Here is a 16,873-nt window from a genome sequence, read left to right on the forward strand (position 1 = left end):
GGCTTTTCTTAAACCCCTCCAGAGATGGTGACTCCACCACCTCCCTGGGCAGCCCCTTCCAATGGCTAATGACCCTTGCTGAGAAGAAATGCTTCCTAATGTCCAACCTGAACCTCCCCGGGTGAAGCGCAGAACATTTGCAGCTTGACATTCGATACCGGGATGAAATATGAGTTGGGTATTTACACGGCTGTAACAAGAAGAGACAAACAAGGCGAGCTGAGGGACCTTCTTCACGCAAAGACCCTCTCCACAAAATAACCCAGTATTTCTTTCAATTTTAGGGAACAGGTAGGTGGGAAGGCATTTGTTTAGAGATGACTTGTAGCATTAGAACCCCAAAAAACTATAATTGAAAACATTTGCAAAAAAAATGAGATGTATTTTTCATCATTTTATTGTTCACTTTCTGCAGTTCCATCACTTTTCTTCAAGGAAAGAGGACAACTGCCTAGCGAGTTTCACCATGCTGGTGGCATCCAGGGCAGAGACCATCAGCTGGAGGACAGGAGCCGGCTACAGAAGCATTAAGATTCACGAACAAAGCGTTAGAGTAGCAAGTTTTAAATAAATAAAAAGCTTCTTCCAAGGGAGGGGAAAGAAAAATGCAACGGAACAGCGCCGCACTTCAAGGAAGATGTTGAGGTGTTGGAGCGAGTCCAGAGGAGGGCGACCAAGTGGTGAAGGGTCTGGAGGGTCTGACCTCCGAGGAACGGCTGAGGGAGCTGGGTGGGTTTAGCCTGGAGAAGAGGAGGCTCAGAGGTGACCTTAGTGCAGTCTACAACTACCTGAAGGGAGGTTGTAGTGGAGTGGGAGTCGGCCTCTTGTCCCAGGCAACCAGCGCTAGGACAAGAGGACACAGCCTCAAGCTTCACCAGGGAAGTTTCAGGTTGGCCATTAGGAAGCATTTCTTCTCAGCAAGGGTCATTAGCCATTGGAAGGGGCTGCCCAGGGAGGTGGTGGAGTCACCGTCTCTGGAGGGGTTGAAGAAAAGCCTGGCCATGGCACTTAGTGCCCTGGTCTAGTTGCCATGGTGGTGTCAGGGCAATGGTTGGATTCGATGATCCCAGAGGGCTCTTCCAACCTCATTGATTCTGGGATTCTGTGAGTACGGCACACCCAACCCATCCACGTCTACACCAAGCCTTCCAGCCCCGTCCTCACGAAGTTTTATCCACAAAAAGCAGCCACGTTCCCCCGCGTGAAGGCTACTCTTCACCACGCACGATGGCGTCATCGCAGCTCTTACACAAACGCAGCCTTGATGCAAGAACCTTGATGCAAAAAGCCTCAGCCCTGGAGCTGGGTGGAGACGGAGTTGGCAAGATGTGTCGCTCTTGGAGAGAAGAGCTGGGCTTTTTGCAGCTAGAAGGAAATTCAAAAAGGACCTCAAATGGGAGGTTGGAAACCGTAAGCAGCTCTCAGAGCTAAGTAACATTGCCTCTTCTGCTCAGAAGAAGCACTGCCCAAGAGGTAGAAGGACACGCCACAGAATCACATAATCACAGAATCAATCAGGTTGGAAGAGCCCTCTGGGATCATCGAGTCCAACCATTGCCCTGACACCACCATGGCAACTAGACCAGGGCACTAAGTGCCATGGCCAGGCTTTTCTTAAACCCCTCCAGAGATGGTGACTCCACCACCTCCCTGGGCAGCCCCTTCCAATGCCTAATGACCCTTGCTGAGAAGAAATGCTTCCTCATGTCCAACCTGAACCTCCCCTGGCCAAGCTTGAGGCTGTGTCCTCTTGTCCTATCGCTGGTTGCCTGGGAGAAGAGGCCGACTCCCACTACGCTACAACCTCCCTTCAGGTAGTTGTAGATGTCTACCAGCCTTGGCGCAGAACCGCCTCCCCAGCTCCAGTCGTGGGCCCAGTCCCCAAACGACAGTGTTTTCACACCAGAAATCTCCAGGAGAAAAGGGACCATCGCCTTCCCTGTGGACACCTCAGCTGTTCTCCAGCCCACGCAGAAGGACCGCTTGCTGACACCACATCACCTTCCAGCCCCGGTACTCTAAAGTGACCACCCATAAGGGAACAAGCTTATGCCAGCTGACATTACAGCTCCTGAGGGACGTGGCCGATTCCCACCACCTTCTCCTCCAGACCCACCAACTGCCACAAGTGACGTCAGTTCAGCTGATGAGACCCTGGAGATGGAGAGAGGGCAGTGAAATGGGCACCACGTATTTTGAAGGATGAGGGCTGGACAAAGAGACAAAAAATTGCCCGGACATCTCAAGAGGTGCCGTCGTTTGATGGAGTGTGGCAGGAAGCATCCCTGAAAATCTGCACTTGGCTTTGACCAGCCTGAGTCTGCAGACAGACTCGCAGCCCACAGACATCGCTGAACCCCTTCGGTGCAGAAGGTGAGGCACCAAAAGACTTGAGATGTGAATTTAAGAAAATCCATGGAGTTTGGCTATGCACATCTAACCAAAGGACGTGCAGGTGGCTCTAAGCAGCTGTGGAGGCCCTAGCTGCTCCCTAAGCTCCAAAACCAGCTTAGAACTAGATGGTCACCAGAAACAAGCAAGTTACACCTGAATTTTTTTGCTAATACAGAGCAGGAGACCATGAGTGAGAGGGAGGGATTCAGTGCTGCACCACATTGGGTGCCAATGTTGGAAAGAGTTCACAACAGCTTGACTTCGCTCGTGCCAGTCGGGAACCTTCAATGACAAGTAAGTCTTCCTGGAGAAGCCAACTTGGGACCAAAGGCCAGTTCAGTCCATTTAATCCCAGCTAGTGGAAGAGTTCCTTGCAGAACAAATCTTCCAGCTAGATGGAAGCTGAAGCACCAGACAGAAGATCTCCTAACAGTCTTAAATTTTATGGATCCTTTTTAGACAAAGGCTGGCTTGAGCCACAAAGCTGTGAAAACAGGGGAGGCGTCACGCTTGAAAGGCAGCCACGAAGTGCTCCTCTTCCACCCCGGCCTTCTGACAAAGAGCTGTCTGTTTCCATTCTTCGGTCAAGTGGTACCTCCAAAGTATGATATGCCCAAGGTCATAATTCCCAAGCCAAGACAGTTGGCAAACCCTCTCAGCTATTGAGCAGCTTCTCCCCAGGGTCTCATATAGGCTTTTGAAGGACAGTTCTAATCGACATCACTGCACTGAGCTCAAGTAAGCTTTAGGCAAAGAGAGTGCATTCAAAGTCAAGTCTTCTGCTCAACACGATTCTGAAGACGATTTAAGAGGTCCAGCAAAGGTAGGCAGATACAGACAAAAAACCCCATCAGATCAAGGCCAGTAACCCCATCCTTGGGTATCTGGGGTAACCAGCAACGAGCATTCTTGTGAATCTCGGGATTTCTCATTTATACTGGGTTTGCTGGTAATCTTAATCACGAATTTTGGGTCAGGCTAAAGCCTTGTTGACCAGGATGGTGTGACCGATGGCCACATCATCATTGCCATAGGACCAGATCCAAGCTCGAAGCCTGCTTTAAGCAGCGGGGTGGACTGGAGACCCTCAAAGGTGCCTTTTCCCCTGATCCTGTGATGTTATTTCATAGAATCATAGAATGGTTTGGGTTGGAAGGGACCTTAAAGATCATCCAGTTCCAACCCCCTGCCACAGGCAGGGACACCTTCCACCAGCCCAGGTTGCTCCAAGCCCCATCCAACCTGGCCTTGAACACTGCCAGGGAGGGGGCAGCCACAGCTTCTACGTAGGGGTTATACTTCTACCCAATATTATCAATAAATTAATATTATGGACGGATCAAAGGAAATCCACATGGAAATTAGTCACTTCCAAGAACCCTGCCTGGCTACGAGCCACAGATCATTTCCATCTCCTAGAAAGCACTCGACATTAAATCACAAACCAACCTACACTTAATCCACACCGAAAAAAACCCAACGCACCAGCTCGCAGCTGCTTATCTGTGCTGCACGTCTCACACACGCTCCGCTCCAAAGAGAAGCTAACGAAGAAACACTTAAATCAGGATCAGAAAAGCCAAGCTCATCTGAAACAAGTTTAATCCCTACATTGGGTACGGCTCTTCTGCATTAAAGAAAGTCCAGCTGGTCTGGAATTGCCTTTCTGTAACTCCAAACACGCAGCGTAGGTTGAATGAGCCTCAAATTCTGTGGTTTAGGTAAAATTTTACCTGCGGTCGAACTCTTCAGGGCTGTGCAAGACACAGGCAAGCTCACAACTGCTCTTCACAGAATCCCAGCCTGGTTGGGGTTGGGAGGCACCTCTAGAGATCATCCAGCCCAACCCCTGCCCAAGCAGGGTCACCCACAGCACGTCGCACAGGGTCGTGTCCAGGCGGGTTTGAATATCTCCAGAGAAGGAGACTCCCCCCTCCCTGGGCAGCCTGTGCCAGGGCTCTGCCACCCTCACAGCAAACAAGTTCCTCCTCATATTCAGATGGAACTTCCCATGTTTCAGCTTGTGCCCGTTGCCCCTTGTCCTGTCACTTGGCGCCACTGAGAAGAGTCTGGCCCCATCCCCTTGACACCCACCCCTGAGGTATCTGTGAGCATTGATAAGATCCCCCCCAGTCTGCTCTTCTCCAGCTGAACAGCCCCAGCTCCCTCAGCCTCTCCTCGCAGCAGAGATGCTCCAGCCCTCTGACCATCTCCGTACCCCTCCGCTGGACTCTCTCCAGTAGTTCCTGGTCTTTCTTGAACTGGGGGCCCAGAACTGCACACAGTTACTCCAGGTGTGGCCTCACCAGGGCCGTGTAGAGGGCGAGGACAACCTCCCTTAACCTGCTGCCCACACTCTTCCTCACACACCCCAGGACACCATTGGCCTTCCTGGCCCCAGGGGCACATTGTTGGCTCATGGGGAACTTGTTGTCCCCCAGAACCCCCAGGTCCTTCTCTGCAGAGCTGCTCTCCAGTAGACCAGCCCCAGCCTGTACTGGTGCATGGGGTTATTCCTGCCCAGGTGCAGGATCCTACATTTGCCGTTGTTGAATTTCATTAGGTTCCTTCAAGATACTCCGTTACAGCACGCCTCGCTCCCCTGAAATAATTAGCAGCTAAAAGGCAAGAAACGATGCCACAAGGGGAGCAGATGGACAAATCTGAACCACCCACGCCAATCACCACCAGCGACCTTACCGACACCTCTCAGCAGCACACTGTCAGCACCACGGAGCGATTCAGGCACACACAAACTCACATTTAAGCTTCAGCTTCTCATCCCCACGACAGCTCTAGCGTGTGATGACCACCCTGGCAAACGGCGAGATCTTAAGACAACCTCACAACTCCAGAAATGCAAAAATTACAGCAACCCCATCACAGAATCACAGAATCAATGAGGTTGGAAGAGACCTCAGGGATCATCGAGTCCAACCATTGCCTTCACACCACCATGGCAACTAGACCAGGGCACTAAGTGTCACGTCCAGGCTTTTCTTAAACCCCTCCAGAGATGGTGACTCCACCACCTCCCTGGGCAGCCCCTTCCAATGGCTAATGACCCTTGCTCAGAAGAAATGCTTCCTAATGTCCAACCTGAACCTCCCCTGGCCAAGCTTGAGGCTGTGTCCTCTTGTCCTATCACTAGTTACCTGGGAGAAGAGGCCGACTCCCACTGCGCTACAACCTCCCTTCAGGTAGTTGCAGACTGCACTAAGGTCACCTCTGAGCCTCCTCTTCTCCAGGCTAAACCCCCCCAGCTCCCTCAGCCGTTCCTCGCAGCTCAGACCCTCCAGACCCTTCACCACTTGGTCGCCCTCCTCTGCACTCTGGATCCCATCTCAGCAGAGACAAACGCTACGGAACCAACCGAGCCCAAACCGCTCAAACATCCAACAGGCACAAGCTGCTCACCAAGCTGATAACGAATCTTTAAGAAATAATCAGTGTCATTTGCCCAGAGGTGGTTTGTGAACAGCATCCAACAAAAGGACCTTCAGGTTCTTAAATCCAAGTGACTTGAAGCAGCTCGAGATACAAGGAGGCCCTTAGTTACCAACCAGTAATGACAAGTGAGCACTTGGTGAGCGCAGCCGTCGCTTCGAGGATCAGCAGGTGCCACTCCAAGCCTTTGGCTCATCACTTTTGACAGCCAGCAAACAGCTGAAGTGGAAAATCAGTCATTTTCCCTACCGACCCACCTAGAAAAGCCACCAAAACCCACCACACTCCCTGCTTTGACATTTTTATGTCAACCGCTGGACGCAAAATCCTCGCTTGAAGCTCGTCGACGAGGTTGTACCTTCAATAAAGAGGATACAGAGCCCTAAGGATGGAGGGTGGCAGAACAACCTCCATATTGTACATTTATAAACTCTCTCTATATAAAAGTGTATGAAATAGAGGTATAATAAGAGTATTTGCATCTTCAACAGTGCCTGCTGCAACAGCTAATGAGTTTTAGGAGGAAAGGCCTTAATTTCAGGAACGGCCTTCCCACCTGAAAGCAAGGTGGACATCTCCTGCCACAGCTAAGGCTGCAATTTACCTTTGCCTTGATGAATGCAGCTAATTAAACATCTGAGTTTAGTCTCTTTGCACAAAAAAAAAGCAGAACGACCTTTACTTTCCAACCTACCTTCCAGACACTTGCTGCAGCAAACGTCCTGCGACCCTCGCTGAGCAAACTTCTCACCAGCAAACTTCTCACTGGCACGTCCTGCATCCTCTGACCATACTCCACACCACGTGCCAGAAGAGTTTCCTGCTTTTAAGCTCTGCTTCGCCCCAGGCAGCGCTAATCCCGCAGCCCCGCGGCGCGCTGAGCACACAACGCCAGCGGAAAAATTCCAGGCGCGGAACGAACGCTGCTTGTTAAGCACAATTCCCCCACCCTGCCTCGTAAAGCAGCAGACAAAGCTGTTGTTATCTTCTGGATGATAAAATGATGTTAAACTGGGAGGGGTGGCCAATCCCCCAGCAGGCCGTGCTGGCACTCAGCGAGACCTGGCCAGGCTGGAGAGCTGGGGGAGAGGAACCGCATGGAGTTCAACAAGGGCAAGTGTAGGGTCCTGCACCTGCGGAGGAATAACCCCATGCACCAGTACAGGCTGGGGGGGACCTACTGGAGAGCAGCTCTGCAGAGAAGGACCTGGGGGTTCTGGGGGACAACAAGTTCCCCATGAGCCAACAATGTGCCCCTGGGGCCAGGAAGGCCAATGGTGTCCTGGGGTGTGTGAGGAAGAGTGTGGGCAGCAGGTCGAGGGAGGTTCTCCTGCCCCTTTACATGGCCCTGGTGTGGCCAGATCTGCAGTAACTGTGTCCAGTTCTGGGCCCCCCAGTTCAAGAAAGACCAGGAGCTACTGGAGAGAGTCCAGCGGAGGGTATGGAGATGGTCAGAGGGCTGGAGCATCTCTGCTGCGAGGAGAGGCTGAGGGAGCTGGGGCTGTTGAGCTGGAGAAGAGCAGACTGAGGGGGGATCTTATCAATGCTCACAGATACCTCAGGGGTGGGTGTCAAGGGGATGGGGCCAGACTCTTCTCAGTGGTGCCCAGTGACAGGACAAGGGGCAACGGGCACAAGCTGAAACATGGGAAGTTCCAGCTGAATATGTGGAGGAACTTCTTTGGTGTGAGGGTGGCAGAGCCCTGGCACAGGCTGCCCAGGGAGGGGGGAGTCTCCTTCTCTGGAGATATTCAAAACCCACCTGGACACGACCCTGTGCTACGTGCTCCGGGTGACCCTGCTTGGGCAGGGGTTGGGCTGGATGATCTCCAGAGGTGCCTTCCAACCCTTAACCAGTCTGTGATTCCATGAAACGAGACCTCAGCCACCAGCTACCTCCAGCTTTACGCCCTCGATTACACACAGTACTTTTATCACAAGCTTTCGTTCAGGCGCAGGGAGCAGACGACCTCGTACCCACAGGGAGAAGTTGCTGAGAAGCAGCAGATCATCATCCCCATTTCCAACACCAAAACTACCAGGCAGTTTTACCATGGCCGGAGCGTGCTCCTACCCCACGGCAGCCGTGGGCTCCCACTTACCATGGAGTTAAGATCACGCACACCGACACCACGGGGCAACAACACGCTTGCTACCGTCACTGCAGAGCTCACGACATCACCTCTCTGAGCAGTCGTTATCTTCTCTTAATGAGAATGAGGGGGCTGGATGGCCCCCAGGCCCTGGGCAAGTCAAATTTGTTATCTGTTCTGATGTTAATGCTACCAAAAGCGCTCACCTTCCCCTGGCTTGCACCTGAAAGTTGAAATAAAAATAAGTCCCAAATACTTCCAAGCTCTGCTTTTGATGGGGCAGTTTGGGGGCAGCCAGAGCGCAGCCTGCAGATGAACCACCCTCAGCCTCCTGTCCCGGCGCGGGGCACGGGCGAAATCCATCTTCTCTATCCCGCTGCATCCCTCACCCACCCCTGATTCTCCACTCTGCCCCAAAGGCTGACCAGGAACCCCTCTAAGCACATTATCGACCCCGCAAACGGATCTGCATTAATTGTGGCATCGTTAACTAACACAGTGCAGAAGTTGGAGCCCTCAGACTGCTCTTGGTCCCCTCGGGCAGGGACTTGGCAGCCAGGAGGCTTCACCCAGCAAACACTGAGCGCCTGCTGCTGCAACCTCAGGTTTGGGTGGTTTCTGGCACAGAAATAATCTCTGAAATAATCACAGAAACACAGAACAGTTTGTGTTGGAAGGGACCTTAAAGCCCATCTAGTTCCACCCCCCTGCCACGGGCAGGGACACCTTCCACCAGACCACGTTGCTCCAAGCCCCATCCAACCTGCCCTTGAACACTGCCAGGGAGGGGGCAGCCACAGCTGCTCTGGGCAACCTGGGCCAGGGTCTCACCACCCTCACACCAAAGAATTTCTTCCTCAGATCTCATCTCAATCTCCCCTCTTTCAGTTTAAAACCGTCTCCCCTCATCCTATCACTCCATGCCCTTATAAAAAGCCCCTCTCCTGCTTTCCTGTAGCCCCTTCAGGCACTGGAAGGTGCTAGAAGGTCTCCCCGGAGCCTTCTCTTCTCCAGGCTGAACAGCCCCAGCTCTCTCAGCCTGTCTCCAGAGCAGAGGGGCTCCAGCCCTCGGAGCATCTCCGTGGCCTCCTCTGGACTCGCTCCAACAGCTCCGTGTCCTTCTTCTGTTGGGCCCCAGAGCTGGACGCAGCACTGCAGGGGGGTCTCCCGAGAGCAGAGCAGAGGGGCAGAATCCCCTCCCTGACCTGCTGGCCACGCTGCTGGGGATGCAGCCCAGCACACGGGTGGCTTTCTGGGCTGCCAGCGCACGGTGCCGGCTCATGGTGAGCTTCTCGTCACCCATCACCCCCAAGCCCTTCTCCTCAGGGCTGCTCTCAACCCATTCTCCCCCCATCTTTCATCTTCTTTCAACTGAAACGAGAGCTTCGTACGGGCCCAACCACGGCCGGCAGCGCTCAGACCCGCTGTTGATCGGCGCTGAGCCCCTTCACAGAATCCAAATCCTCCCCGAGCGCTTTCCAAACAGCACAGCCCTTCCCGAGGGGGACTAACGAGGAAAGCGGCTGTTTAAACACACCCCCCTGACTGAGGGGCTTCTCCTTGCTTAGTGGAGTAGCTGTGGAAACAAACGCTGCTGCGAACTCTCGTGGTAACCAGGGATGCAACTCTGCGCAAGGCGCTCAAGTAAATTAAAAAAAAAAGGGGAAAATATATGAATTTGTGGTAACAAACGGTGTAAAGGTTTACCAGGCGGTGGGAAGCTGAACGGAGCTCTGCAAAACCCGCTCAGGAGGCCACGTGGGGAGCCGAGGAGGGGAACTCTGCTCCACTCCCCGGGATTCAGGCTTTGAGATAAGGCGAGGGGGGCAGGAGACTCGCTCCTCCAGAAGTCACAGCACACGAGATAAAATTAATCAGACTTCTCCTGGGAAGGCATCAGCGGCCTCTGAAGATTTTGGGGGAAGAGCAGAGGAGGAAAATGACGTACCACGGTGGCACAAAGGGCACCAGAGCCGCGCAGGGAGCGATGCAGCGGCACAAAAGATGATGAGAAGAAACAACAGGTTTTGGAGAGGAGAGAAAACAAAGTTACCCCCAGCTTTACAACCGGGAGGGAATAAATCTGTTCCCACCAAGACAACGTGAGGGCAGAAAACACACGTCGACTCCCAAATTCACCCCTAAGGCTAAAGTTTGGCGAGGAAGAGCTCGCCAGCCGCCGCTGACAGACTCCAGAGCGGAGGAATCGGCCTTCGGCTCCGTCACCGATCCCCTTCGACGCCTCCGGCCTCTCCCGCTGACACCGGCCCAGGAGAGGGAGGCATCGCCCGTGCGATGCCCACGGGCTCCCTCACCTCAGGCGGCGGGAGGAGGTGGGGGTGAGCCCCCCGTTTCCCCCCAGCACCTCCCGGAGCCGTCTCCTCCTTCCCAGCCGCCGTGAGGGCTGCGCCAAACGTGCCAGCCCGTCCTTCCTGTCATTAAAAGGGAAAAACCGCGGAAGGAGCTGACAAAGGCCGGGCCTGGGGCTCCCCAAGGCCGCTCGGAGGCCGGTGTTACCCGACCCCCCCGCTTCTCGCTCCCGATGGAGCCCCGGGGAGCGGCCCGCGGCGGGGCAAGGCCTCCCCGCCGGCTACCGGCCACCGAGGAGGCACGGCCGAGCTCCCGGGGGCGGGTGGAGGCGGGGGGGGGGGGGAGCCCCCCGGCCTGCGGGCTCGCCCTCCCGCACCCCCTCAGCCAGCCCACCGCCCCGCTCCCCGCCGGGCCTCACCGATCGCTGGAGCTCGCCCAGCCAGCAGCTCGCCCGTTCCTTGCCGCTGGGGTCGGGGTCGTGGTACAGGGCCTGCACGGCCTGGTAAACCACCTGCAGGCTGGGCTTGCCGCCCTCCATGGCCGCCGGCCCGCCCGTCCCTCAGCGCCGCCCGCCGCCGCCGCCCGCCGCCATCTCCTGGCCCTGCGCTCCGGTACCGGGACGGGGCGGTGCGACCGCGCGAAGGGTCCCCCCGGAAACACGCGTCCGACGACACCCGCGTTCCGCTGCCTTCCCTTCCGCTGCTTTCCGTTCCGCTGCCTTCCGTTCCGATTCGTTCCGTTCCGTTCCGCCCCGCTCCACTCCGTTCCGTTCCGTTCCGCCCCGCTCCGCCGCCCCGCACCAAGCGGTGCCGTCAGCCCGCCCGCCCGGAACGGTCCCGTCGGGCTTCCGGGGGTGCGTCACGCAAAGCGGCCCGGGCGCGCACGGCCCCACGCGGAAGGGGCGCGCCCGCCGCGGCGGGAAGGAGCCCTCGGCCCGGCCCGGGGGGTCCCAGCGCCCCCCAGTCCTACCAGCCCGTCCCATCGCCCCCCAGTCCCACCAGCCCATCCCACCAGGGTCCCATCACCCCCCAGTCCCACCAGCCCATCCCACCAGGGTCCCATCACACCCCAGTCCCACCAGCCCATCCCACCGGGGTCCCATCGCCCCCCAGTCCCACCAGCCCGTCCCATCACCCCCCAGTCCCACCAGCCTGTCCCACCGGGGTCCCATCACCCCCCAGTCCCACCAGCCCACCCCACTGGCGTCCCATCACCCCCAGTCCCACCAGCCCATCCCACCAGGGTCCCATCACACCCCAGTCCCACCAGCCCATCCCACCAGGGTCCCATCACACCCCAGTCCCACCAGCCCATCCCACCGGGGTCCCATCGCCCCCCAGTCCCACCAGCCCGTCCCATCACCCCCCAGTCCCACCAGCCTGTCCCACCGGGGTCCCATCACCCCCCAGTCCCACCAGCCCACCCCACTGGCGTCCCATCACCCCCAGTCCCACCAGCCCATCCCACCAGGGTCCCATCACACCCCAGTCCCACCAGCCCATCCCACCGGGGTCCCATCGCCCCCCAGTCCCACCAGCCCGTCCCATCACCCCCAGTCCCACCAGCCCATCCCACCAGGGTCCCATCACCCCCCAGTCCCACCAGCCTGTCCCACCAGGGTCCCATCACACCTCAGTCCCACCAGCCTGTCCCACCAGGGTCCCATCGCCCCCAGTCCCATCAGCCCATCCCACCAGGGTCCCATCACCCCCCAGTCCCACCAGCCTGTCCCACCGGGGTCCCATCACCCCCCCAGTCCCACCAGCCCACCCCACTGGCGTCCCATCACCCCCAGTCCCACCAGCCCATCCCACCAGGGTCCCATCACCCCCAGTCCCCCTACCCCAGCCTGGCCCAGTGTGCCCCCATTATTCCCCCTGGTCCCAACAGCTCAGCCCAGGTCTCCCCCTTCCCACCTCCATTCCCAGCCCCTGGGGTCTCCTTGTCCCCCACCTCGTGGTAACTCAGCACCTTCCTGCATTGACCTCCCCTGGAGTCCCATGAGCTGGGGACTTCTCTGTTTTTTAGGAAAGGGGTTGATCCAGACCCAAATTTGGTACCAGTTTGGTACAAATACCAACACTGGTAGGAGAGCAGAACCCCACCGTGAAAACCAAGTGATCTGGCACAAAAAGACCCCAACAAAGGAGTGAGACCCAAAATGGAGCTGTTTATGGGGTCTCCTGGAGGAACAGGGTGTAGGACAGGCTGGTCAGACCAGCTCCCCACACCCAGAAGCTACAGGATCCACACGATATGTTCTATAATTTAAATATATTAAAATCCCAGATCATGAGTAGTTCGTTGGGTGGTAAATCCTCAGATTCAAACCCCCCTGGTCTCTATGGATAAAAGACCAACCGAGGGGTCTACCACCGTTCTGTCACAGGCTGTACCCAAACGTGACTCATGTGGGACAACGTCACGTTGGCCCTGAAGCCTCACTATAAGCAGTCTGTAAACTCAACAAATCCCACCAGAACCCGACAGTGATGGTATATCGAGATCTAGATGGCATTTTAACAGGAGGGGATTCCTCTGCTAAGGTGTGGAGAAGGTGTAACCACATCCCAGCCCATCCAGAAGGGAAGGGGGTCTCCATCGCTGAAGGTGAATGATGGGGGACTCCATCCAAATGGTTTGATCTTTAGGGGTAATGTGGCAGGCGGTGTATTGTCTCCTGCACCTTGCAGCAGACACCCCAGTTGAAGTCACCCTTTGATGAGAAGGAGCTACTACAAGTTCTGGGAACTTCAAGACTTGGAGAAGCTTGTAGGGATCCTGAGGAGGCCACATCCGAGGGTTCGTTGTCATTTCCCACCTGCAGAAGCACAGCTTCTGAGGACAGGGATGGACGGTTACTCATGACGAGGCACCTCGTTTCTTGACACACGCTGTGTTACATCGGTCCATGGCCCAACAACGCATGGAGAACCCTTCAGCCTACGTAGAGGACTTGCAGAGGAGGACGCCAATAGGAATTGTGGCAACAAGCTCAAGATAAAGCCCAATGAGCTTCCATGTGGTTTGGGTCAACCTTGGGGTGGCAAGGTTCACCATCGTGGTGGTCACCATGGGATAAACCTCTACTGGCTCCTTCCCTGTTTGATACCAGACCCATCACTGGAGGTGCACCCTTAAAATATGGACCCCGTTCCCCATCCTTGGAAGACTGGGAGAGTCCACTCCTGCTCCCCATGGAATCCCACAGCCCAACACAATCCAGAAGGTGCTGATGCTCATGGCACACCATGACAGGGGACATCCAGGACACAACATCCAGTGGCAAGGGAGTGCTGAGCCCTCCTCGACTTGTCACCCTCACCCATTCAGGGTGCACCACTCCATCTGATTTCCAAAGGCTTGGTCTGATGACGCAGGTCTAGGGCATGGATCAGGGATCCAGGTGGAACCACCAAGCAGATCCCTTGTCCAAAGGACCTCAGAAGAGCGCTGATATTGATCTTCCATGAAACACATGGACCTTCTCCACCTCTGATGACGTGATGGGGGGCTGGCTATGTGCCCACCTAGGACAACCTAAGGGATGGTAGATACTTGTGGTCCTTGTGACAAATAGATTTTGCAGGATCTCAGTGCCAAACTCCCAATAAATGGGAGTACAGTTTAACTGGGCTAGAGACTGGCAGTGGTTGAGGTATGGTCTACCTGTGCCCTCAAGCTCGTGGCACAGGTAGGACCGTGGTTTGCGCACCATCAGACAATGGATCATGTTTCAAAACTAAAAATATACAGAGATGGGCTGAAGATGGAGGAATCTGGTGGATCTTCCACATCCCTCATCGTCCCCAGCCCAATGGTTTTCCTGAATGGATTCTTAAAACTCAACCACGACTTGTCCCTCAGACCAAACCTCAACCAATCCCTGCCCGTATCATGGGTGACAACGTCACCTTGATGGTGTGGTCACTGCTTTAAGCAACAAATAGACCATGACTGGTCTTCATTGTCTGATCTGGAAAGGTTTTGATGGTAACCATGGTGTAACTTCAACTTCGGGTATAAATGATGATCATCAGTTGCCCGTTGGACCAACTGCCCAGGTTAGTCATCTGCAATAAGACCGTTCTCCTTCCAAACACCTCTTTGAAGCTCCACGTGGAAGGTGGTCAACCATTAGGGAAACGAAGAACTCGATTCCCAGTGGTGGAGAGCCAAACCACCTATTCCTCAGGTTGCCTTCCCTGGATCCTTGGTCTGACCTTATTTCCTCATCCCAATTGCTTGTTTGGCAATTAGCCTGGAGCCAACCTGGTGTGGGCAACCAGGGCTACCAGATTAAGAAGGATTTGGGGGGAAAACTCCTTTAATTTCCTTTCGTTATCATATAATGATTAGGTCACATCTAGCAATGATGATAATGCTCGTTCCCTTCTCCCAAGGATGGGACGACAATCACATCGTTCAACTTATGAAGGCGATTTCTCTGGTGGGTTGCAAATCGGGTTGTTGGGTTGCTTCACCACCGTTAGATGCTGAATTTGGGTGGTCAGCAGAACCTGCCCCTGAAGCATCCTGGTATCAACCTCATTTGGGATAATTACTCCCCAGCACCCCAAATTAGCAACCGCAGCCTTCTGAAGCAGTACGACACCCCAAGGAGCAAACTCAGCCTGGGTGGGGAAGAGGAGCCCACCCAATCACACCCAACTTACACGGGACAAACAAACACCAGCTCTCGTGATCCTCATCTGGACACCTCATGGACCACTAATAATTAATCCCCAGTTACAAATGATGATATTTTTGATAATCCGGAACGCTGGTATCTGACATGAGGTGTTAATAATATGAATTGCTGAAGATACGATAATTAATTAGTCCTAATTTTCACCAGTTTACTGGTTACTGAGCACTAACGATGATTGGGACACACGTAGCCCAGAAGATGTCTCTGGCTGTACAGATCACAACCCCTTTCGGTCAATCCAATTAAGTCCTTAATGAAATTCAGTTGCTCTTCCAACCCATGGTGCCCGCTTGGCCAACACCACAATGACTCCAGGCAAAGCTGGTGGCCCTCCATCTTCAACACCTGGGTGGGGCTGGCTTGGTGGCACCAACGCCTACAAGGTCCCACCTCAACGGTGGGCGGGTGCTTGCACCATGGCACATCTTGGTCCCTCTGTGTTTCAAGATGAAAATTTAACGTTTGACTTCCAACACGACCGTCACCTTGTACGTGATAAGCAAGTAGACTGTCTTCTAGCGTGGAGATGTTTGTGAGCTGGTCAATACCACTCATTGGTTTTCTGCTAATGAACCTAAACAAATCAAACACGATGTAAATGACACTCAGCAGAACATCTGTACCTGTCACTAGGAGCTGTCCCTGTCACCAGGAGCCACCCCTGCTTGTGGTCTGCTGCTGACATCAGTTGACACATGGCCATGGTCTTGGCCACCAGACCTGGGAGCACGGGAATGGTGTGGTCTAGTGGTGTTAGGTCTCCTTCCAGCTGTTGGGGTGGTGGCTTTTGGGTTGTATCTTGTACCAGATCGCTGTGTGTCTCTGTCACGGTGACGGGCGCGGTGCCCTCGTGTCTTAATTGATGAACCCTCGTGTCTTAATTGATGAACCCTCTCAGGAGCCTCAACAAGAGCACTGGGCCTGATGTGGATACACAGCTGGTTGGGGCACAGCTGGATGGGCACAGCTGGATGGAGTACAGATGGACAGCACACAACTAGGTGAGACATAGCTGGATGGGGCGGGGGCACAGATGGATGGGGCAGGGTCACAGCTGGATGGTGCACAGCTGGATGGAACACAGATAGGTGAGACACAGCCGGATGGGACACAACCAGGTGAGTCAGAGCTGGATGAGGCACAGCTGGGTGGGGCAGGGGCACAGCTGGATGGGGTACAGCTGGATGGCACACAACTAGGGGAGTCACAGCTGGATGGGGCACAGCTGGATGGGGTACAGCTGGACAGGACACATCTAGGGGAGTCACGGATGGAACACAGCTGGATGGGGCATGGTCACAGCTGGATGAGGCACAGCTGGACAGGACACAACTAGGGGAGTCACAGCTGTGTGGGGCACAGCTGGATGGGGTGGGGGCACATCTGGATGGAGTACAGCTGGACAGGACACAACTAGGGGAGTCACACCTGGATGGGGCACAGCCGGGCGGGGCAGAGCTGGGCGGGGCAGGGGCTGGATGGGTGACTCACATCTGGATGGGGCTGGGGCACAGCTGGGAGGGGAGATGCCCCCCAGGCAGCCAGGACGCCACGGTGAGGGGCGTGGGGCCGGGCGGGGGGTGCCCCCCCTCCCCGGGCGGTAACCGAGGCTGGAGTTGATGGGGATGGGGCTGGGGGGGTCGCAGCGCTGGGGGGGGACATCGGTGTCCCGGGATGGGGTGGAAGGTCCCGGGGGGGTCCCCGTGCATGCCTGAACCCCCACGCCCGCTGCCCTCCCATGCCCAGCCCCATCCCTGTCTCCATCCCCATCATGTCCTGTCCCATCCCATCCCCACCTCATCTCAGTTCCTATCCATCCCATCCCATCCTCATCCCCGTCCCCATCCCCATCCCATCTCCATCCCATACCCAACCCCATCCCATCTCCATCCCATCCCCATCCCATCCCCATCCCATC

At 55.5% G+C, this 16,873-nt stretch overlaps 1 protein-coding gene across 1 annotated transcript in view; it reads right to left on the bottom strand.

Moving 5' to 3' along the window:
• TNPO3 (transportin 3) overlaps positions 1-10,981 on the bottom strand; it is a 51,597-nt gene extending 40,616 nt beyond the window's left edge. The window contains exon 1 of the mRNA XM_068400447.1: positions 10,663-10,981. Coding sequence (XP_068256548.1) covers positions 10,663-10,782 — 120 coding nt within the window. The 5' untranslated portion in view covers positions 10,783-10,981. The remainder of the gene's footprint in view (positions 1-10,662) is intronic.
• Between the last annotated feature and the right edge of the window lie 5,892 nt (positions 10,982-16,873).

Source organism: Nyctibius grandis, chromosome 5 (assembly GCF_013368605.1).
Source record: "Nyctibius grandis isolate bNycGra1 chromosome 5, bNycGra1.pri, whole genome shotgun sequence".
NCBI lineage: Eukaryota > Metazoa > Chordata > Aves > Nyctibiiformes > Nyctibiidae > Nyctibius > Nyctibius grandis.